General features: G+C 44.9%; 1 protein-coding gene across 8 annotated transcripts in view; it reads right to left on the reverse strand.

Annotated features, from left to right (window-relative positions):
• Pfkfb2 (6-phosphofructo-2-kinase/fructose-2,6-biphosphatase 2) overlaps positions 1-18,102 on the reverse strand; it is a 28,035-nt gene that overhangs the window by 2,728 nt on the left and 7,205 nt on the right. For 5 of the 8 annotated variants that reach the window (XM_070041619.1, XM_070041618.1, XM_070041617.1 and 2 more), the window contains exons 4-16: positions 16,115-16,240; positions 15,292-15,388; positions 14,785-14,851; positions 14,579-14,653; positions 14,156-14,212; positions 13,137-13,261; positions 11,832-12,039; positions 11,296-11,442; positions 10,370-10,474; positions 9,570-9,699; positions 8,767-8,829; positions 8,452-8,516; positions 7,666-7,857 (exon numbers count right to left, since the gene is read on the reverse strand). In XM_070041619.1, coding sequence (XP_069897720.1) covers positions 7,666-7,857; positions 8,452-8,516; positions 8,767-8,829; positions 9,570-9,699; positions 10,370-10,474; positions 11,296-11,442; positions 11,832-12,039; positions 13,137-13,261; positions 14,156-14,212; positions 14,579-14,653; positions 14,785-14,851; positions 15,292-15,388; positions 16,115-16,240 — 1,457 coding nt within the window. Of the gene's footprint in view, positions 1-7,654; positions 7,858-8,451; positions 8,517-8,766; positions 8,830-9,569; positions 9,700-10,369; positions 10,475-11,295; positions 11,443-11,831; positions 12,040-13,136; positions 13,262-14,155; positions 14,213-14,578; positions 14,654-14,784; positions 14,852-15,291; positions 15,389-16,114; positions 16,241-18,102 lie in introns of all 8 variants that reach the window. The other 3 variants (XM_070041621.1, XM_070041622.1, XM_070041623.1) reach the window with 3 other exon arrangements.

Here is an 18,102-nt window from a genome sequence, read left to right on the forward strand (position 1 = left end):
AATCCCTCCCCACCGCTTTCATCACCCCCATCCTCTCATCCCCAGGTCCCCATGCAGGTGAGGACACACTGCCATGCCTCCACACAGCTCGACCATGGCAAATCAGGCAAATTCTAACAGCATAGTTAGGGGCTTCTTTTCCTGAGAAGCTGACCTTGTGATTATGTTGGGAAAAGTGCCCTTTTAGACCTGAGCCACAAGCTACATACCCGAGATATGAGGCTGAAGTGGGCATGTCCCTGTGGTTAAAAACAAGACAGACAGACAAACAAGAGTATGCAGGCTACTCAGTCTATGTGATCAGGAACTCTTTCCTGAGGACAATCTCTCCTGTTGTACCTGTCTGTTCTGAAACCAATCATCAAACAGATCAACCTCTTCCCATAGTCTAGGATTTAATGTTTTACCTTGTAAAAACAATTTCCCCCCACCAAGTCTTCGTCAAATGTTAAATGTGCTAACTCAACTGCTACCAGGTTCTGATTTGGTGGGTTTGAGATTGAACCTGGGAATCTGCATTACTAATGAGCTCCTGGGTCATTGTTAGAGTCACAAAGAATAAGGCTAGAGAACAGTGAAACTACCACTTCTGTCCAGAAATGAAATACCCTCTTGAGTGTAATCTCTTTAGAAAGAGGCATGGTATACTTTAGAAGCAACAGCCCAAAAAATTCTAAAAGATCTCTTTTATATGAGTTATACGTTGTTACTGGGAATCCTGACACTACATGCACATGTGTAAGTTTCTTCTTAATTCTTAAAGAGGTGCCAACAGTAATACATTAGTATTCGTTCACGTTCCTCCCATGTCCTTCCCATCTTCCCCAGAAGGTGGCGACAGACAGCCATGCCTGCTCCATGTTCTCTACTCAAATTATATTGGGCCTGCCCAAGTCTGTGTTGTACAACAATGTTGACATTATGCAGCACTATGAGGTAAAGGGGTGGGAAGCAGTTGCGGAACATAATCCAAAATACAAAACAAAAAACCCAGAAGTCTTCTGGTAGGTTCAAATTATGCAACAATTTTATTAACCCATTCTACACACATACACACACACACACACACACACACACACACATACACACACACACACCCTCCCCCCCCAAAACAAACACATTTCAAATACAGTTATATACACCTTAAATAGATCTGAGTAAAATATTTTATCATTATCACCAGATTAAATTAGAATGCTGCTAAGGATTGACAATCCCACTTTCAATACAGCTGTAACTAGGAAATCTGCAGCAGAACTCCGTTCCTCCACCCCATTTCCATCCAAAACAATAGTGCTCAGCCCACTGCTATTCCCCTCCAAAGGGCACCATTTGTGATCAGTCCTTTGCCATAGAAAACCCATCACCTTATGAGAATGATTGATCCTGTTACTTCAATGCAGAAAAATACACACAAAGACTTTAGACACAATAACAGTAAACAGATAGATTCTGGTCCCAGATGTCCAACGAAAGTCTTATTGGAAAGAATACTTGTTACTCAGTCTTAAAAAGCAGTTTTGAATATAAAATTTCCTTAGATTTATTTATTTATTTATTTTGTCAGTCCTGGGGCTTGAACTCCGGGCCTGGGCACTGTCTGTGAGCTGCTTTTGCTCAAGGCTAGCACTCTACCACTTGAGCCACAGCACCACTTCTGGCTTTTACTGTTTATGTGGTACTAAGAAATTGAACGTAGGGCTTCATGCATGCTAGGCAAGCACTCTACCACTAAGCTGCATTCCCAGCCCCCTTGAATTTTTACTTATTAGATTAAAAGCAAAGCCATGACAGACTGAAATGGTACATGCCATGGCAGAGTAAGCGGAGAATACAGAGAGTTCAGAGTCGGACAATAAAAGCCCCAAAGCCAGGTACTGAATGAGATAAAATCTAGTAGACATTACAACTTCAGGCTCTGAACAGGTATTACCTTAGCTGAGTTCACCAAATACCATACACATTATGTACAATTGTCATCTTAAAAAAAACAATGAGGGCTGGGAAGGTGGCTCAGTGGTAGAGCGCTTGCCTTGCATGCTTGAGGCCCTGGGTTCGATTCCTCAGCACCACATAAGCAAAAAAAGAAAAAAGCCGGAAGTGGCGCTGTGGCTCAAGTGGTAGAGCGCTAGCCTTGAGCTGAAGAGCTGAGGGACAGTGCCCAGGCCCAGAGTTCAGGCTCCACAACCGGACCCCCCCCCAAAAAAATGTGAGTTTTGGCCACTATTATACAAAACATACCTATGAAAAATTATAGTGTACAGAAATTCCCCATGAAGAAAACGGGCTTAGTTTTCTAAGTATTTAGTTCCTTTAAAAAACATAGGAAAGCAGGGGTTATACTGTGGGGGAGGGACATACAAAGCAACAAAGAAATAATCTTATAAATGCGTTAGAAACAATCGCATGAAAGAAAAAACATTTGAATACATATCTTAGGGTTCATTTTCCTAACATCACCTTATCTGACCTTTTCTGCTTGACTCATACATATACTAGATATTGCAAATAAGGGAAACCATGGGACCTATGTTTCTTTGGACCTGGCTTACTTCACTTAATATAATTTTTTCCAAGCCTTTCCATTTCCTAACAAATGGGGCAATGTCATTCTTTCTGATGGAGGCATAGAATTCCATTGTGTATATATGTGGAGGGGAAGGGGAAAAACAAGTCGTTTAAATAAGGATACAGGTGGACCCGTTGCAACAATGAGAAGTACAAGTTGTCATGTCGAAAACAAACTTTACAACTTTGGTGGGGGGGGGGAGGACAGGGGGAGGATGGGAAGGGATGGGAAGGAGAAACAGAGGAGGAGGCAACAATGCTTGATAAAAAATGTACTCATTATCTTGCCCATGTAATTGTAACCCCTCTGTACAGTATTTTCACAATAAAAAATAAATAAAAATTAAAAAAAAACATAGGAAATGTGGTATAGACAGAGAATTACAATCATGTGCATACATTACCAGGCAGTACAATGGAAAAACAAGTGGGTTATTAGCTTATAGATGTATTAGAACCTGTCAGTCAGCTGACATGGTAATTATATATTCTTGGACATACTGCTGATGTGTGCTGCCTTTAGTGAAAAAAAAATCAAAGATCTAAAACTCAATGTTGCAACTTGACTCAGTTGTCATATATTCTTAAGATAAAAATCATTTTAGGGGCTGGGAAGGTGGCTCAGTGGTAGAGCGTTTGCCTTGCATGCCTGAGGCCCTGGGTTCGATTCCTCAGCACCACATAAGCGAAAAGAAAAAAAAGCCGGAAGTGGCGCTGTGGCTCAAGTGGTAGAGCGCTAGCCTTGAGCTGAAGAGCTGAGGGACAGGGCCCAGGCCCAGAGTTCAGGCCCCACAATCGGACCAAAAAAAAAAAAATCATTTTAAACACAACCCAATCGAAGTATATACAAGGAAAAGTGGGTAATTCTAGTAAATTTCCTAACAATAAATACAACATGGGTTCTGAGCTTGGAAAAGAAGCAGATATGCAGGAGATAACATCACCTGGCTATTGATTATTTGCAACCCCAAGCATCAAAAGAGTTTCTCTAGAACTCAGATCTCCAGTCCACCCCCACCGCCCCCCCCCACCGCTTGCAAAAAAAAAATCCTAAAATGGATTTACTTCCAAACATGTACATCTTTTGCTTCTTCAAATGCCAGAGATCAAATGTGGATTGCAAAGGGAACTGCCCAGCTCCTCACCTGAAACACTCAACCACTTGTCTTGGAGTGAAACTATATATTGTATCCCTGACCCTAACTTCTTGAGAAGTTAGGGGCAATGATATAAAGCTATCACACTGCATTTTCTTACTCTTTCTAAATCAGTGGAAAACCATCCCTTCTCTCACCCAGAACAAAAGGCCAAATTTGAATCTGGAAATCGGAAGATAAGGAGAGAACTGAATTCTCCAAAAGTTTGCTTCTGATTCTTCTGTTAAATACACAGACTTCCTCATTCCACTTTGAAGCAAGAAAAAGAAAACGGTATTAAGAATTTCTTTTTCTTACTCTCTACTGGTAAAAAAAAAATGCCAAAGTCTTCACCTATTTCCCCCTAACAAAACTCAGATCCTCAGCAAACGGTACTTCAGATACCATCTTTTCTTTGTAGGATTTGTGATGGAAACCCAAAAAGAGTAATATGTACCTACCGCCAGTATGCCTTTAAGCTAACAAGGAGTGAGAAGGGCAGAAAAAGATGCAAGGGAGACTTCCTACAATTTGGAATAAGAGCTCTATTCGATTCTGTATTGTCCTGGCTTCCCCTTCTTGAAAGGATCTTGTCTAAAAATGGAAAGATGTTGAAACTCTTGTTGCTTTCAAATTCTAACTTCTCCTGTCCTACAGTAAGTCTACCTGGTTCCTTTGCAATACTTTGCAAAACAGTCAACAGAGTCAGAACACACATCTAATAGCCTGTCTCTGGTGATAGTGTTTCTAATAGGTTAAATCAGTGCTAGTTGATGAGAGAAAGTCCCTTCAAAGATGATGCAGCCTCAAGCCCAAAGTTTATCCTTTTCCTCATTCATTATCTCTGACTTCTTCTTACTTCACACATAGTAGAGGGAAGGTTGATGTCCAATTTGGGCTAGAATTGCCACCATGCAAGCAAAAGCTACACAAGGCAAGCTTATAAAAGTGTCACTCCTACCTCCCAGACCACACCTCCTTGTCCCACTGTGGGGAGGGGGCATACTCACCATCTAACTCTTTGTCCATAGGACAAGAGCCAGAACAGCAAGCGATCTGTTCTCCACTGCCATTTCGACACTTCTGGATTCAGCAAACTGTTCTTTTACACATGTTCATTTGTTATAAATTACATTGTCCTCTGTCTCAAAGTAACTTAGTTCAGGGGAAGAAGCTTTTTTTCTTCTGTGGGTCCTCTGCCCAGTCCAGAGTCCCACGGCTAAGGACACTAAAGACATTGTGCAACAGCTTATTAGGAAGGGCAGGTTACTTTCTATCTTAGATACAGTTTTGAGAGAATCTCTAAAGTTTCCAAACTTTGGCAACTGGATGAGGTATTCTAAGAGGAATGTAACAGTAAAGGACTGAAGCTAATCTGGGCGCTGGTGGCTCACGCCTGTAATCCTAGCTACTCAGGAGGCTGAGATCTGAGCATTATGGTTCAAAGCCAGCCCAGGCAAGAAAGTCCATGAGACTCTTATCTCCAATAAACCACTAGAAAACCAGAAGTGGCGCTGTGGCTCAGTTGGTGGAGTGCTCGCCTTGAGCTCAAGAGGGCAGGGGCAGCACCCAGGCCCAGAGCTCAAGCCCCATGACTGACAAAAAAAAAAAGAATGAAGCTAGGAGGCAGCTGCCTAAAGTGACAGCCTTCATCATGCATGTGTGTGCGTGTGTGCGTGCTGGATCTGGGGCTTAAACTCTGGGCTTAGGCCCTCTCCCTTGCCTCTTTTGCTCATGACTGGTGCTCTACCATTTGAACCACAGCTCCATTTCTGGCTTTTTAGTCGTTATAACATTGGCGGTAAGAGCTTTATGGACTTTACTGCTCCAGCTGGCTTCAAACCATGATCTTCAGCTCTCAGCCTCTTGAGTAGCTAGTGGTACCCGGCAACCTTCATCATCCTAGAGGTTCTCCCTCTCGCCAGCCTGCTTAAGATCCTCATCCAAGAACATTTATCTAGTTTAGTGCTTTGTTCCACATCCCCCTGCAATGTGAAGAGGAAATGATGAGATGAGAACTGAGAACAACTTGCCTGCCTTTAATTTCATACTAAATTCTGCTCTAACATCTAACTCCAAAGAACTGTCTTCTCAGAACAAAGAAAGCTCAGAATTCCAAAGCTGAAATGTATCCAAGAAACTATTGCCCCCAGCTCCAGCTGGTGGGGTTACTATCCTGGAGTGTGAATCAGAATCACAAGGAGACACATACATGTCCAGCCATTACTCCAGAGATTGGGAATCAGTACTCCCTCCGCCTGACTCGATTGGACCCAGCAAGGTGTATGTTCCAAAGTTCTAAAGGGGATTCTAAGGAATGCTCCTGATGGGAACGGTGAAAGGATTTCTAGCACAAAAACAAACAAATGAAAACACTCTGGGAAAAGAGCTAACTTTCTCTTACCAGTTTCTACCATACAACAGTTGAGAGGTAGGGAGCCACCTAACTCTTCTAAGAAAAAGTCTCCAGAAAGCTCAGGAAAATGCACATGTGTACATCCATTTCTTTTATATGCAAATTTGGGAACAGAGAGTAAGCCATCATAGGCCTTAATTATGGGGCTTAATATAAATAGTGTCAAGAACTATGGTTCCCTGGGACATCTCAGGACCTTAACATGAGAGAATCTCCTTAAAAATGAAGTAGGGAGGGCTGGGAAGATGGCTCAGTGGTAGAGTGCTTGCCTTGCATGCATGAGGAAATGGGTTTGATTCCTCAGCACCACATAAACAGAGAAAGCCGGAAATGGTGCTGTGGCTCAAGTGGTAGAGTGCTAGCCTTGAGCTGAAGAGCTGAGGGACAGCACCCAGGCCCAGACTTCAGGCCCCACGACTGACCAAAAAAAAAAAAAAAAAAAAAGAAGTAGGGAAATAGGAGAGATTAAATTTATCATCAAAGCTTTTCCACATTAGAAAAATATGTTAAAAGAAATCTAAGTTTAGGAAAATGTGACCAAAAAAATTCTCGATAATGAGCAGATTTAGTGAACTCTTGTCTCTTTTGCCTGGAACAATTCAGAGTCTAGCTCACTCTTTCTAAACAGACCCAGAGACCACTGGCAGTGGCAGTAAAGTTGCTATGATTGGCAATAAACCTGAAAGTCACAGGAGAAAACGCCTACCTCAACTGAGAGCCTAAAAGAACTATTCTCTGGAACCCCATTCCACAGCCAGAAAAAGACCACGTCAACAAGACATAACCCATATCCTCAGAGCCATGTCCCCCAGACCATCAAAACCCTGCAATTGTCTCTCACGGAAAGAGGCTCTCGCCCTATGTCCATCTGCAAGCTGCAGAGCATTCTGTGGATGTTCTGTAGCCTGGGCAGACTATGGCAGGACCTGGCTGGAGATGAAGGGAGAAGGAATGGAAAGGACAGACTCTCCCAAACGCAGATCCACAGAGACTCACTGCAAATACCACTAATGGATCCCAAACTTCTCCCACACCAACAGCCCTCTTCCTTCAAAAGACACCACCACGCCATGCATGACACTGGACAATCCAAAAGGGAGAGGGAAGGGGCAGGGGGGAGTCAAGGAAGGATAGTGGCCAAAAGACACAAGAAAGGGACAAAGGTGAAAGACAAATGGGCTATGGTGTCTCTCTCCAACACCATCTCCCAGTGCACCAACACAGGACATTAGTAAGTTTAGACACCAGGAAACAGAGAGACCCACATTCATGAGGCCCCAGGAGAGTATACACTCTTCTCCTCCTCCAGACCCCCCCCCCAACTGGTAATCTAACCTAAGAGACCCATCCTGACATCTTGCCCCCAGGTAAGGAGATAATTTCAAACTGGAGAATGGGTCGAGTTGGTCTGCCCATGTAGGACCAACCTGGCCCATTCTGCATTCAGATGAATGGAAGGTGTTGAGGGTGGGGGGTGGGGTGGAAGTTAAGTTACTCCTCGGTGATTAGTGACAAGGGCTGGAGGGAAACACACGGTTACACCACCGGAATGCTGACTTGGGTCTTCGGCTGGTCGGCCCCTTCTTGCATGTCCAGGGCACGAAGAGGGCTGAGGGGCTTGAGGGGCCGGCTCCCAACACTGTAATTTCTTGGACGCCTGATTGTATTCGAACTGGACAGAGGCGTAAAGCTGTTCCTTCTCATCCTTACAGGGGTTTGGTTCTTGGGGAGGTTGTTCTGATTGGAAATGGAGGGACACCATACAAATGAAAGCCATGCCAACAGCTCACCCATAAAGGTCAAAAATAAAAAAGCTCGTAACCACAACTTCCTTCGCATAGGGTCTTGCACAGGACACTGCCTAGCCCCAGAGGCTAAAAGGGACATAGTACAATCCATTCCCTGAGCAGCACATTCCAGAACAAGAAAGGGGCCTAACAGTTTACCAGGGACAGATAGAGAAACCCACCAAAACCTGATGACCCCACCTGGTAGACTCTTCTGGGCCCTGATTTATAAAAGGAGGCCTTCTGGGGCTAGAAAGGGGAAGGGGTCAAGAAGAACCTGCATAGCACTCCAGCCAAACACTTTCTATATTTAAATGAATTTCCAGGAACCAACTTTCAAGGCTAAGATTCATGAAAGAGATCCTCATTTCAAGAAATAAAAAATAAACCCCACATCTTTTCCTTTTGGAAGAAAGCAGTCTACATGGGCCATAAGTATTGGATCTGTTTCCCTCTTAACATCAGAGAAACCCCAGTCTCTTGATGCCAAAGGTAGGAACTCAAGGTAGGAACCTGGCTTGTTTATCCGTGGGAAAATACTTACGGTTGGCTTGTCCCGATGTGTGTTCACAGCCTCCACGTTGAGGGTAATTGTTTCTACTTTGCACCCTGAGAAGAACAGTAGAAAGAAAAAACTTCAGGAGAAAGATCCAATGGAATATTCCTTGAGTTCAGCACAGGGAACTCTACCATCAAAACACCACAAATACGTGTAACCCTTTAGAAATGGACAGCACTAATGGATGTTTCTGGTACACAGGACTAATGAAATTGAACTTCCAGACAACCTTCAGAGACATCTCAGATTTCCCAACCTTCTCCATCCCCACACTTCCTGCCAGCCCAAGCATATAGTTACCATAGGCCACAGGAGTAAGTTTGAAGATGGTATGGAGAGGACACTTCAAGTATGGTAGCTCATCTGAAAACAGAAAAAAAAAAAAAAAAAAAAAAGCATGTGAAGGAAGGAACTTAGAACTACAGAGTAAGGTCAAGGGAGTGGAAGAGGGAACCTAAGGTGCTCATGAGGAGTTTACTTTACCCTGACCACCACCTAGAGTTGTATGGCTTCTCCCTGCAGTTCCAGACAAGGATCAAGGCCCAAGTAGTAAGGAAGGAAATATGGTCAATCTGGATCCTTCCATGAAAGCAAAACAGGAAGTAAGAGCTATAGGCAGGAAGAGAAGATTATGGCCTACTATGGTCAGCCTGTAGGCTTTCAATAGCTGAGGGAACGGAGAAGGGAAGGACTAGAAGGTAGCAGCTCTTCTTCACTACTCTTACTAGAAAAAGCTGATCTGTCCCCAACTCAAAGGCTAGAGATGCTTCTAAGATACCACCTCTTAGTAACCAGAGTAACAAGCTGGGACTCTTCAGTCACTCCCTTGATGCTGCCAGGAACATTTGCACAACGCTGGTGCTTTAGCCAGGCAAGATCACGCCGTGCCAAAGCAGCTTCCCTACACTGAGAGCTTTTGTAGTAGCAGAGTGAAGTCAGCAAGTAGTTGACAGATGGCTGCTGGGAGTTCCGTTCTGCTGCCTGAAGAATGTACTGTAACTTGAGTGGAAGAGGGGGAGGTCCCATGGCCAGGAATCCTGGTAGTGCTGCGAGCCCTGCCCTCTTCCCATGGAGGTGTCTCCCAGCCCATCCCTTAATGGTACCTGCGCCCTTATCTAAGAAGTAGGCCAGGAGGCAGCGCATGACAGCTTGATGGGAGATGACAAGGACATTGCCCTGACGTTCCAGCTCCATGATGACAGGCTCCAGCCGTTGTACCAGGTCCTGGTATGACTGTGGGGGGAAATGGGGTGAGCTGGTAGGAGGCCAGATGCGATCTGGCAGCCAAGATGGTGACTAAGTCCCAGAGTCCAGCGGTCACTTCCATTCCCTGGCCGGCTTTCCTCCTGGAGGCTCAGCATACCCAGGACAGCTCACTGCGTCCTCTTCTCCCCAGTATCTCCCAGTATAATACTCAGCTCTTGAAAGATCCGTATTTAGACCAAGAAAGCTACAACTCCAGGAAGGAAGTTGAATTCAAATGTTCTTTTCCTCTTCTGTCCACAGATTCATATGTAACAGATAAGGCAACAAGAGAACCTAGTTTGTTGGACCTTTGCCATTTTATTTACTTTTGCCCTGGAGTAGAAGGCCACCTACAGGAGAAAACAGCTTTCTGGGTATGATGGGGATGTAATTTATGACCCCATGTTCTCCACTTGGTGACTACTGGCTTGGGTAGGGTGGGATTGAGAATGAAAAAAAAAAAAAAAACAGATCATGTTGATTCTACATTGTTGACACAGAGGACCTCTCATCACCCTACTCCCTAGAAATCTTAACGAATGAGACAATGCAATTGTCTAGCTTGAATTAGACACAGTATGATCACTTGCAGTCCTCCCCTCTAAAGTAAAGTCCCCAGGCAAAGGGCTAGGCAGTTATTATTCCAAGGGAATCTCACCTCTCCACCTGGATATCGATACAGATACTTCTCTTGATCTCGGAGTGCAAACTCCTCTGGGTACTGCTTCTCAATCTCTGCATAGGTCATCTCCTCACACACGCCCTGCAAGGAGCCATGCTGGCATGAGGAAGTACACTGGCCCATCATGTTCCATCACTAATGAGAACAACACTAAAGAATGCGTATTTCTCACCACATTCCAGGCCCTGTGCTGGATTCCTCTTATATTATGGCAGATTGGGACCAAGGTATCACTAGGTAAGTGCCACTATAGAGAAAAGGCAGCTTTCTAGCTTTAGTGGCCACTACCTCCTACTACTGTGGTGAACCTAAACTTCCAAGAAGAATCAACACAACAAAACATACAGGAAGCACACAGGGAGACGTGAAGGAAATGGAAATCTTTCCGTAGGAATAAACACACAGGAAAAAAGGAAAACGAAATATCTACTTCTGTTCTCAATTTCTCAGCCTAGAGCAAGCCAAGGGAAATTCTGGGGATGGATTTTTCCAGAATAACTCATCTTAAGCACAAAAATTTGAGGACCACACTAGCTATTTCTTTATTCCTAGGAACAAAATTATATACAAAGGAACAAAATGAGTCACTGTTAGCTACAGTCCTCCCATAGGTCAGAGTGGCTGGGTCAAAGCTGGTTTAAGTCCCGTCACTGGCACCGATGCTATAGAAGTCTTGATATGGGCTGCAACTGTTCCCATTTCCTCCTTCTCCTACCTCCCCTCCCCACCCATGGCCACATATGCAGATTCCTCAAAGTTTCTACTGGGTGGTTCTAGTTATCTAGATAAAACTACCCAAATCACAACTTCTGAGAGTTTCTTCTGAACCTAAACCTGAATGCTCTGACACACACACACACACACACACACACACACACACACACACACACACACACACTCACAGCATCAATCTCGTTCAGAATCTTCCACTGCTCATAAGTCACCCCAAGAGATTCGGCTGTCTGGATAGTCCTCTTCAACTGGCTTGTCCACACTTTGAGGTCTTGTATCTCTTGTTCCTCCAGAAACTTCTTTAGAGCCTGGGAAAACTAAGGTTTGAAAATTAAAATTAACACACACACACACACACACACACACACACACACACACACACAAACACACACACACACACTCCTCCTATAATGGGCTTTTTATCCAGCCATGGTTAAAATACAATTTTCAGGGAAAATTAACTTCAACTGGAGCACCCAGTTGTGCTAAGAATACAAGTCACACTCAGTGACTGCCGAATGCCTGAATGATTCTTTAATACAGAGCTAGGGACACTGAGCAGGGAACATTTATAGCACCTGCCCGACTCTGAAACCACTTCTAAGCCCACATGGGATTTAAGAAGAAGGAGATAAAATAGATGACCTCCACCATACCCTTCTAACTCTTAAGCCTAGAAAATCCAGCCTGTTGGTTAACTACTCACCTGCTTTCCCCGTACTGAGAGGCCGGAGTCACCCCCAATCTTCCCTAAGAGATTGAATTCACTCTCTCCATGCCGGCAAAGGTAAATGGTACGTGGATGGACGTGGATATTCATGAGGTAGTAGACAATCTTGCTCTGGATGTAGTCCTGGACTCTGTTGACTAAAAATCGTTGACCCACATTCATTACCTTGATGAAAGAAAGATCCCTAAGACAAAAGGAGGCAAAATAAGTAAGTAAGAAAGTTTGAGACTAAGCATGTGGGGGGAGGATGCACCCCACAGCAGTTCCTCTTCCTGTCCCATCATTCCCCTGTTTATAGACGCCGGTGGTAAGAGATGGATAATTCCTCCAAATCAACATGAGCTTCTAAGCAGCCCATACTGTTTTCTCAGTGCCTATACTATGGCAAGCAACATAGATAAATACAGTAAACAGAATTTGGCCTTTCCATCAGGAGACCGTACCAAGTCTGGGTGACATGACAACTTTGCGAAGGCCAAAATTTGCTGCTAATTATAAGCTTGGAGGTGTTACTGGCAGCCTGTGGACAGAGGCCAACGATTTGCTAGACTACCTACAATGTATAGGATGCCCAAGTTCAAAAGGGAAGTATCATTAATACAAGATGGGAAAAGCATGGGGGAAAAAGGAGTAGAAAAATGGATGATACAAAAACACTTCATTATTGAAGAATAAGATGCAACAACAACAATAATAATAATGTGAACATTATAGTTCTAAATTCACGGATGGAACTCAAGGGACAGAGGGAGAAGGGGTCCTTTCCCAAATGAGAATGCTGCTTCAGCTCCTTAAAACTATGGCTTTAGCCAGGAGCCAATGACTCACACCTGCAGACCTAATTACTCAGGAGACTGAGATCTGAAGATCACAGTTCAAAGCCAGCCCAGACAGGAAAGTCCGTGAGACTCTTTTTTTTGGGGGGGGAGCGTGGGTCCGGTCATGGGGCCTGAACTCTGGGTCTGGGCGCTGTCCCTTAGCTCTTCCTTCAGCTCAAGGCTAGAGCTCTACCACTTGAGCTACAGCGCCACTTCCGGCTTTTTTCTTTTTTCTTATGTGGTGCTGAGGAATCGAACCCAGGGCCTCATGCATGCAAGGCAAGTGCTCTACCACTGAGCCACCTTCCCAGCCCCCGTGAGACTCTTATCTCTAGTTAACCACTAGAATACCAAAAGTGGAGCTGTGGTTCAAAGCCTTGAGGCAAAAGAGCTCAGGGATAAACACACACACACACACACACACACACACACACACACACACACACACGGTCTTAAACCTTACTTGTCATAGTTGTCTGGGTCAAGGGGTCGGTAGGTGACTTTGTAGCACTCGATTCTCTTGAGGAAGTCCTCCATCACATTCTCCCTGTTCCTTTCAGGGTAGTCAGGGCTGGACACCTTTACCTCCTGAAATCATAGGCATAGTCACCACAGACCGGGTCAGAGCTCTGCCCTAAACAGCCCTCATTTCATGGAAGTTGTCTTCCCCTGGAGCACTGGCATTTCTGTCCACCTCTGTCCTGTCCTGTGACCCTGGCAACCAAGAAGGAACAGACCACTTGAGAGTCATGTGCCTGCCCTTGGCTGATGCTGCTTCTGGGCTCAAATCCCTTTGTGTACTTTCTTGGAAAAGGAAAATGGGGAAAGAATGGGCTCTGATTTTCTCCTACTGCCACTCCTCCATGCCTGACTCAGGACGCAGGGCCTCTTCCTTAGATGACCCCAGTTCCTGTGCAGCTGGGAAAGCCCCTTTGGTGGTCATGTGGAGATGTGTACTTCTGACAGACCAGTCCCTTTGAACAGGGACTTTCTTGTGCTGTGATCCCACGGGGCATGAGGGATCCTATACATTGGGTTTCTTAATATATAGGAGGCTGACAGATCCAAACGTTATAGGTCCAGCTTAGCAAAATGAGACAGGGGACAGAGGGAAACAGGAAGGATTGTTTCCCAAAGGAAAGCTCAGATTAACCAGCAGATGACTCTCTTCTAACTAAGGCAGCCCTAACAGAGAAGGTCTTTCATTTTTTTGATCTAATGTAATATTCAGGTCTCAACATCCAGATACTATCAGAATACAAGGCTAACACTCCCACAGTCTAAATCTTGGTCTCCATTCAACAGCTAATTCTCAGCTTCTAAGACTTCCTTAGAAGAGTATGGAAGTACTGAATAGTGCTCTGATAGAAAAGATCTGTGTGATGTTAAACAGGTTGGTTTCTCTCTTCCAATACCCAGAAGTCCTCCCTATGCAGCCATACATACAGGGCACCAAAGGTGACAGATAATCATGTCACCCACCAGTATGTTGGCAGCAATGACATCAGGATCATCACAGACAGATTCCACGAAGAACACCTGGCCATGAAGAAAAGGGAATGATCAACACGTCAAAAATGCCAGACTGTTCATTAAGAGCACAGGCTCACCTGCCCCACTCAGCCACTACATCTCCCAGGATTTTCTCCATGCAAGTGATCTTCAAAGCCTCCTCATTTAAAAATGCCTCTTACCACATCCCCTGGGCCTCAAACATACAGGCTAAAGGTCTGAGAAGGGACCTGAAAGAAAACACTCAAGGACTGGGGATATGCCCCAAGAGAAAAGAATCACACATCCAATCCTGCTCTTACCAGACTCCAGAGAGCTCTGTGCCCCTTTCCCAATTCCCCATCTTCATTCACTTCCTTTCCTATCCTCCCCTAACATGGAATCAGAGCCTACCTTGAAGGAATTCTCTTCAGCAAAGTTCAAAATCAGGTCCCTCCGCTCTCGGGTAGTATTGGTGGCATCAAACACCTGAGCAGGAAGCAGAAAAGTGAACTGAACGGGAAGGGAGAAATGGAACCCCATCATCAAGGCAGACCCAAGGAGGGGCTGAGGAGCCCAGATGCTGAAAGGCTGGAGACTGAGAAGGAGACAAGGCTTACCGCAATCTGCCCATTCTCCTCTGTGAGATAGGCCTTCACATCCTCCAGGGCCACCAGAGCACACTGCCTGTCAGAAGAGCAGAGGAAAAGGTGAGAAGAGTTAAGTGCATGCACAGTAGAGACACAAACAGTCATAGGAGTCACATACCTTCACACTCAGCTTCCCATGGGTCAAAATGTTTCCTCAGCTGCATCTTTCACTTTTCCCACTGAGGTTTTAACACCCTCCTGTACCTGCCCAATGCAGTTATCTTACTCCTCTTTAAGCCATAGCCTTCAAGCAAATGAGCATCTCCCTGCAGGCTCTGTTCTCTACTCAGGCTCTATTTTCTATTCTCCTACCTAGCCAAATCCAAGATGATCTGTCCACCCAATAACTTCTACTTTTAGAAACTCAAGATATTTAGTAAGAATACAGAAAGCCCTATCTATCACATACAGCCTTAGGATAGCCCAGAGAGAGCTGATTTGGATGTCAGGACTCAAAAAGAAAAGAAAAAGACTCACTTGCGGATCTTCATGGCCTCCTCATTGTCGTGCCGAAAGAAGTCATAAGATTTATAGGATTTTACTGCTTCCCGCCGATATACTCCAAGGTTAAACACTACGGAAGACCCAAATCCATCAGCAGCAAGGCAATACAATGGTGCTGACAAAAGGGGATTTCTTGGCCTCATGGCAGAGTGGTACAGTGGTGGGGTGGGAACTACAGCAGATTAAGTCACAAAAAGTTAGGGCTGAGTCCTGACTTTAAAGACTGTCATCAAGTGTTCAGCTGTGTGGCTGGTAATTTCTTCAGCAACTGTCTTATCACAGCACTGCTAGGGTTAGATAACAGGACACATGTTAGGGTGTGTGCACACACGCACGCGCACACACGCACACACACACACACACACACACACACACACTGTACTGGGCTTGAACTCAGGGCCTGGGTCTGGGTACAGGCTGGCACTCTACCACTTGAGCTATACCCTCACTTCTAGCTTTTTGGTGGTTAATTAGGAATAAATGGACCTTTCTGCTCAGTTGGCTTTGAATTGTGCTCCTCAGATTTCAGCCTTCTGAATAGTTTGGGATTATAGGTATGAGACACCGATGCCAAACTTTTCACTTAATCTTAATATTCCGATCAAAGGTATCCTCTCAGCCTAGGCCAGGAAAAAAACAAGTCTGGGGACAGAGAATAAATTAAGTAAACAAGGAAACCACCACTACTTCAGCCAGAAGCACCTCGGAACCTTGATGCCAGGAAGAATTAGTCTCCCAGAGACCTGTGGAACCCAGGAACTAACCATTCACTTCCCAAGGAATGACCCTCACCTACCTTTGGTGGGCACCCCAATCCAGTTGAGGTAGCGTGTTAGTTTTTTAGACACATAGGTTTTACCCCGGGCTGGCAAGCCAATCATAACGATGAGAGTTGGAGAATTGGTCATGTAGGAGGCCCATGCTAGGAAAAAATGAAATAAATAGAATCAAAATTACTACAGGCGTAGTAATCTTTACATACTGCCCCTAGGAACTTCATCGTCACAGTCTCATTTTAGCCTCATAAACTTGTAGGGTAAAGGTTCAAGAAGAGTGGGCAGATCCTCCCAAATTCACTTAAGGGGTCATGCAGATGTTTAGAAACTACCCAAAGCAAGACATGACTTTCCCATGGCTGAGCATTTCAGAAGTTCCCAAGATAGGAAGAACAACAGTGAGGGTCAGGAAGAAAGTCACTATGCCTCCTCCCTAATATGACAATGCCGAGTCAGAAAACCATGCAGCTGTCATTCTACCAGTGCAGAACTGAGCTGGTTCAAAATAAGTCCCAGAGAGCTTCAATCTTAAGGATCCTATCTACCTCTTCAGAGTCTGGGACAGACATTTTCTCGCACTGCTAAAAGAACCTTGCCCCAAGCTGTTCTGGCCTCCACACTCAGGTTACGCAAGGGCTCCTCCATTTATAGACCATAGTGAGATTTAGCAGGCAGAGCCTTGCTAATGCAGGTTTTAAAGATCTCAGAAAATTTCAGGGTAGTGCTAACTCACAAGGGTATTAAGGGTCATTGGCTTCAACAGTCTATGTAAAGGCAAGACCCTTCCATAGTAAGCTTATTTCAGGAATGCTCATTGGTAGAGATTAGTTTCACCAGATAGGTGATGAAGTCAGGTGAACAGCATAATGAGCCTAGCCTAGAGATGGCACTTTCCAGACCTCCTCCTTCCTAGATAGCTTCTTGCTACAGCCTTAACTGGCTCACCTGCATGGCTTCTCCCACCTATCCTGCCACTGAGGAAAAGGGATGGAGGAACATGAACTTAAGCTCCCCCTTTCTTAGGGGCAAGACATAAACTGAGTTTATCAGGAAGGGCTTGAGTTCTACCAGCTCCTCCCCTGGGGGAAAACCCTGTATGAACAGGAAAGAAAACACTTTGGATCTTTTGCTTCCCAGCATCCTTTTCCAAAAGGGTCTTCACAAGCTGTGGCTTCTTCTCTACAACAACAAGCATGAAGGTGTTTCCTAGTAACTTCATTGTGTGTGTATGTGTGTGTGTTTAATTAGGGATAAAAATCATAGACTTTCTTGCCTGGACTGGCTTGGAACCACCATCATCAGATCTCAGCCTCCTGAGTAGGATTACAGATGTGAGCCGTGAGCCCCAGCATCTTTAATCTTTTGAGGAAGAAATGTTTAAAGATTTTTCATTGGGGAAGAGAGAACTGATCTGGAAAGGAAGTTTCTTAGGGATGATTAGCAAGATGTACTAGGAAACTAAAGAGAGGCTTCATGGTGAGGGAGGAGGAGATGCCCAGATCCTGGCTAGAGAGCAGAACTTCTTAGTCCTTTACCACCTATGCATGGGAGAAATCCTGACTGGCCAGGAGCTGCTCTCCCATGTTCCCCAGCTAATGGACCAACATAAGTGGTTTTTATCTCTGTCCAAACAGGGATCGCAGAAGCAAAGAAACATCTCTCTGTAGGCTCAGCGGGCATTAACCCCGGATCATTAATGCCTAACAGGCAGATAGACATTGCCTGGCATCAGCAGTCTTGGACTCAAGCCGTAAAATCCTCTGAGTCTTCATGGTCTCCCCAGCTGAGTGCACACCCTCTCCTCCCTCAGGATCTGGCTCATTACCTGCACCTTTAGGCCTGCCCTAGCCACACTTTCCAGCCCATTAACCACTTTCCTCAAAGGTGCTCTAACCCTCCCTGAAGCTGAAAATGCACAGCTACTCATAAGCAACCAGGGAGCCAGCTGCCCTGTTTCCCATACCTGATAAAAAAGAAAAAAAAGCTAGAACAAAGGAAAACCTGGGCC

This window comes from Dipodomys merriami, unplaced genomic scaffold, assembly GCF_024711535.1.
Source record: "Dipodomys merriami isolate MVZ:Mamm:240054 unplaced genomic scaffold, mDipMer1.0.p SCAF_31, whole genome shotgun sequence".
NCBI classification, from domain to species: domain Eukaryota; kingdom Metazoa; phylum Chordata; class Mammalia; order Rodentia; family Heteromyidae; genus Dipodomys; species Dipodomys merriami.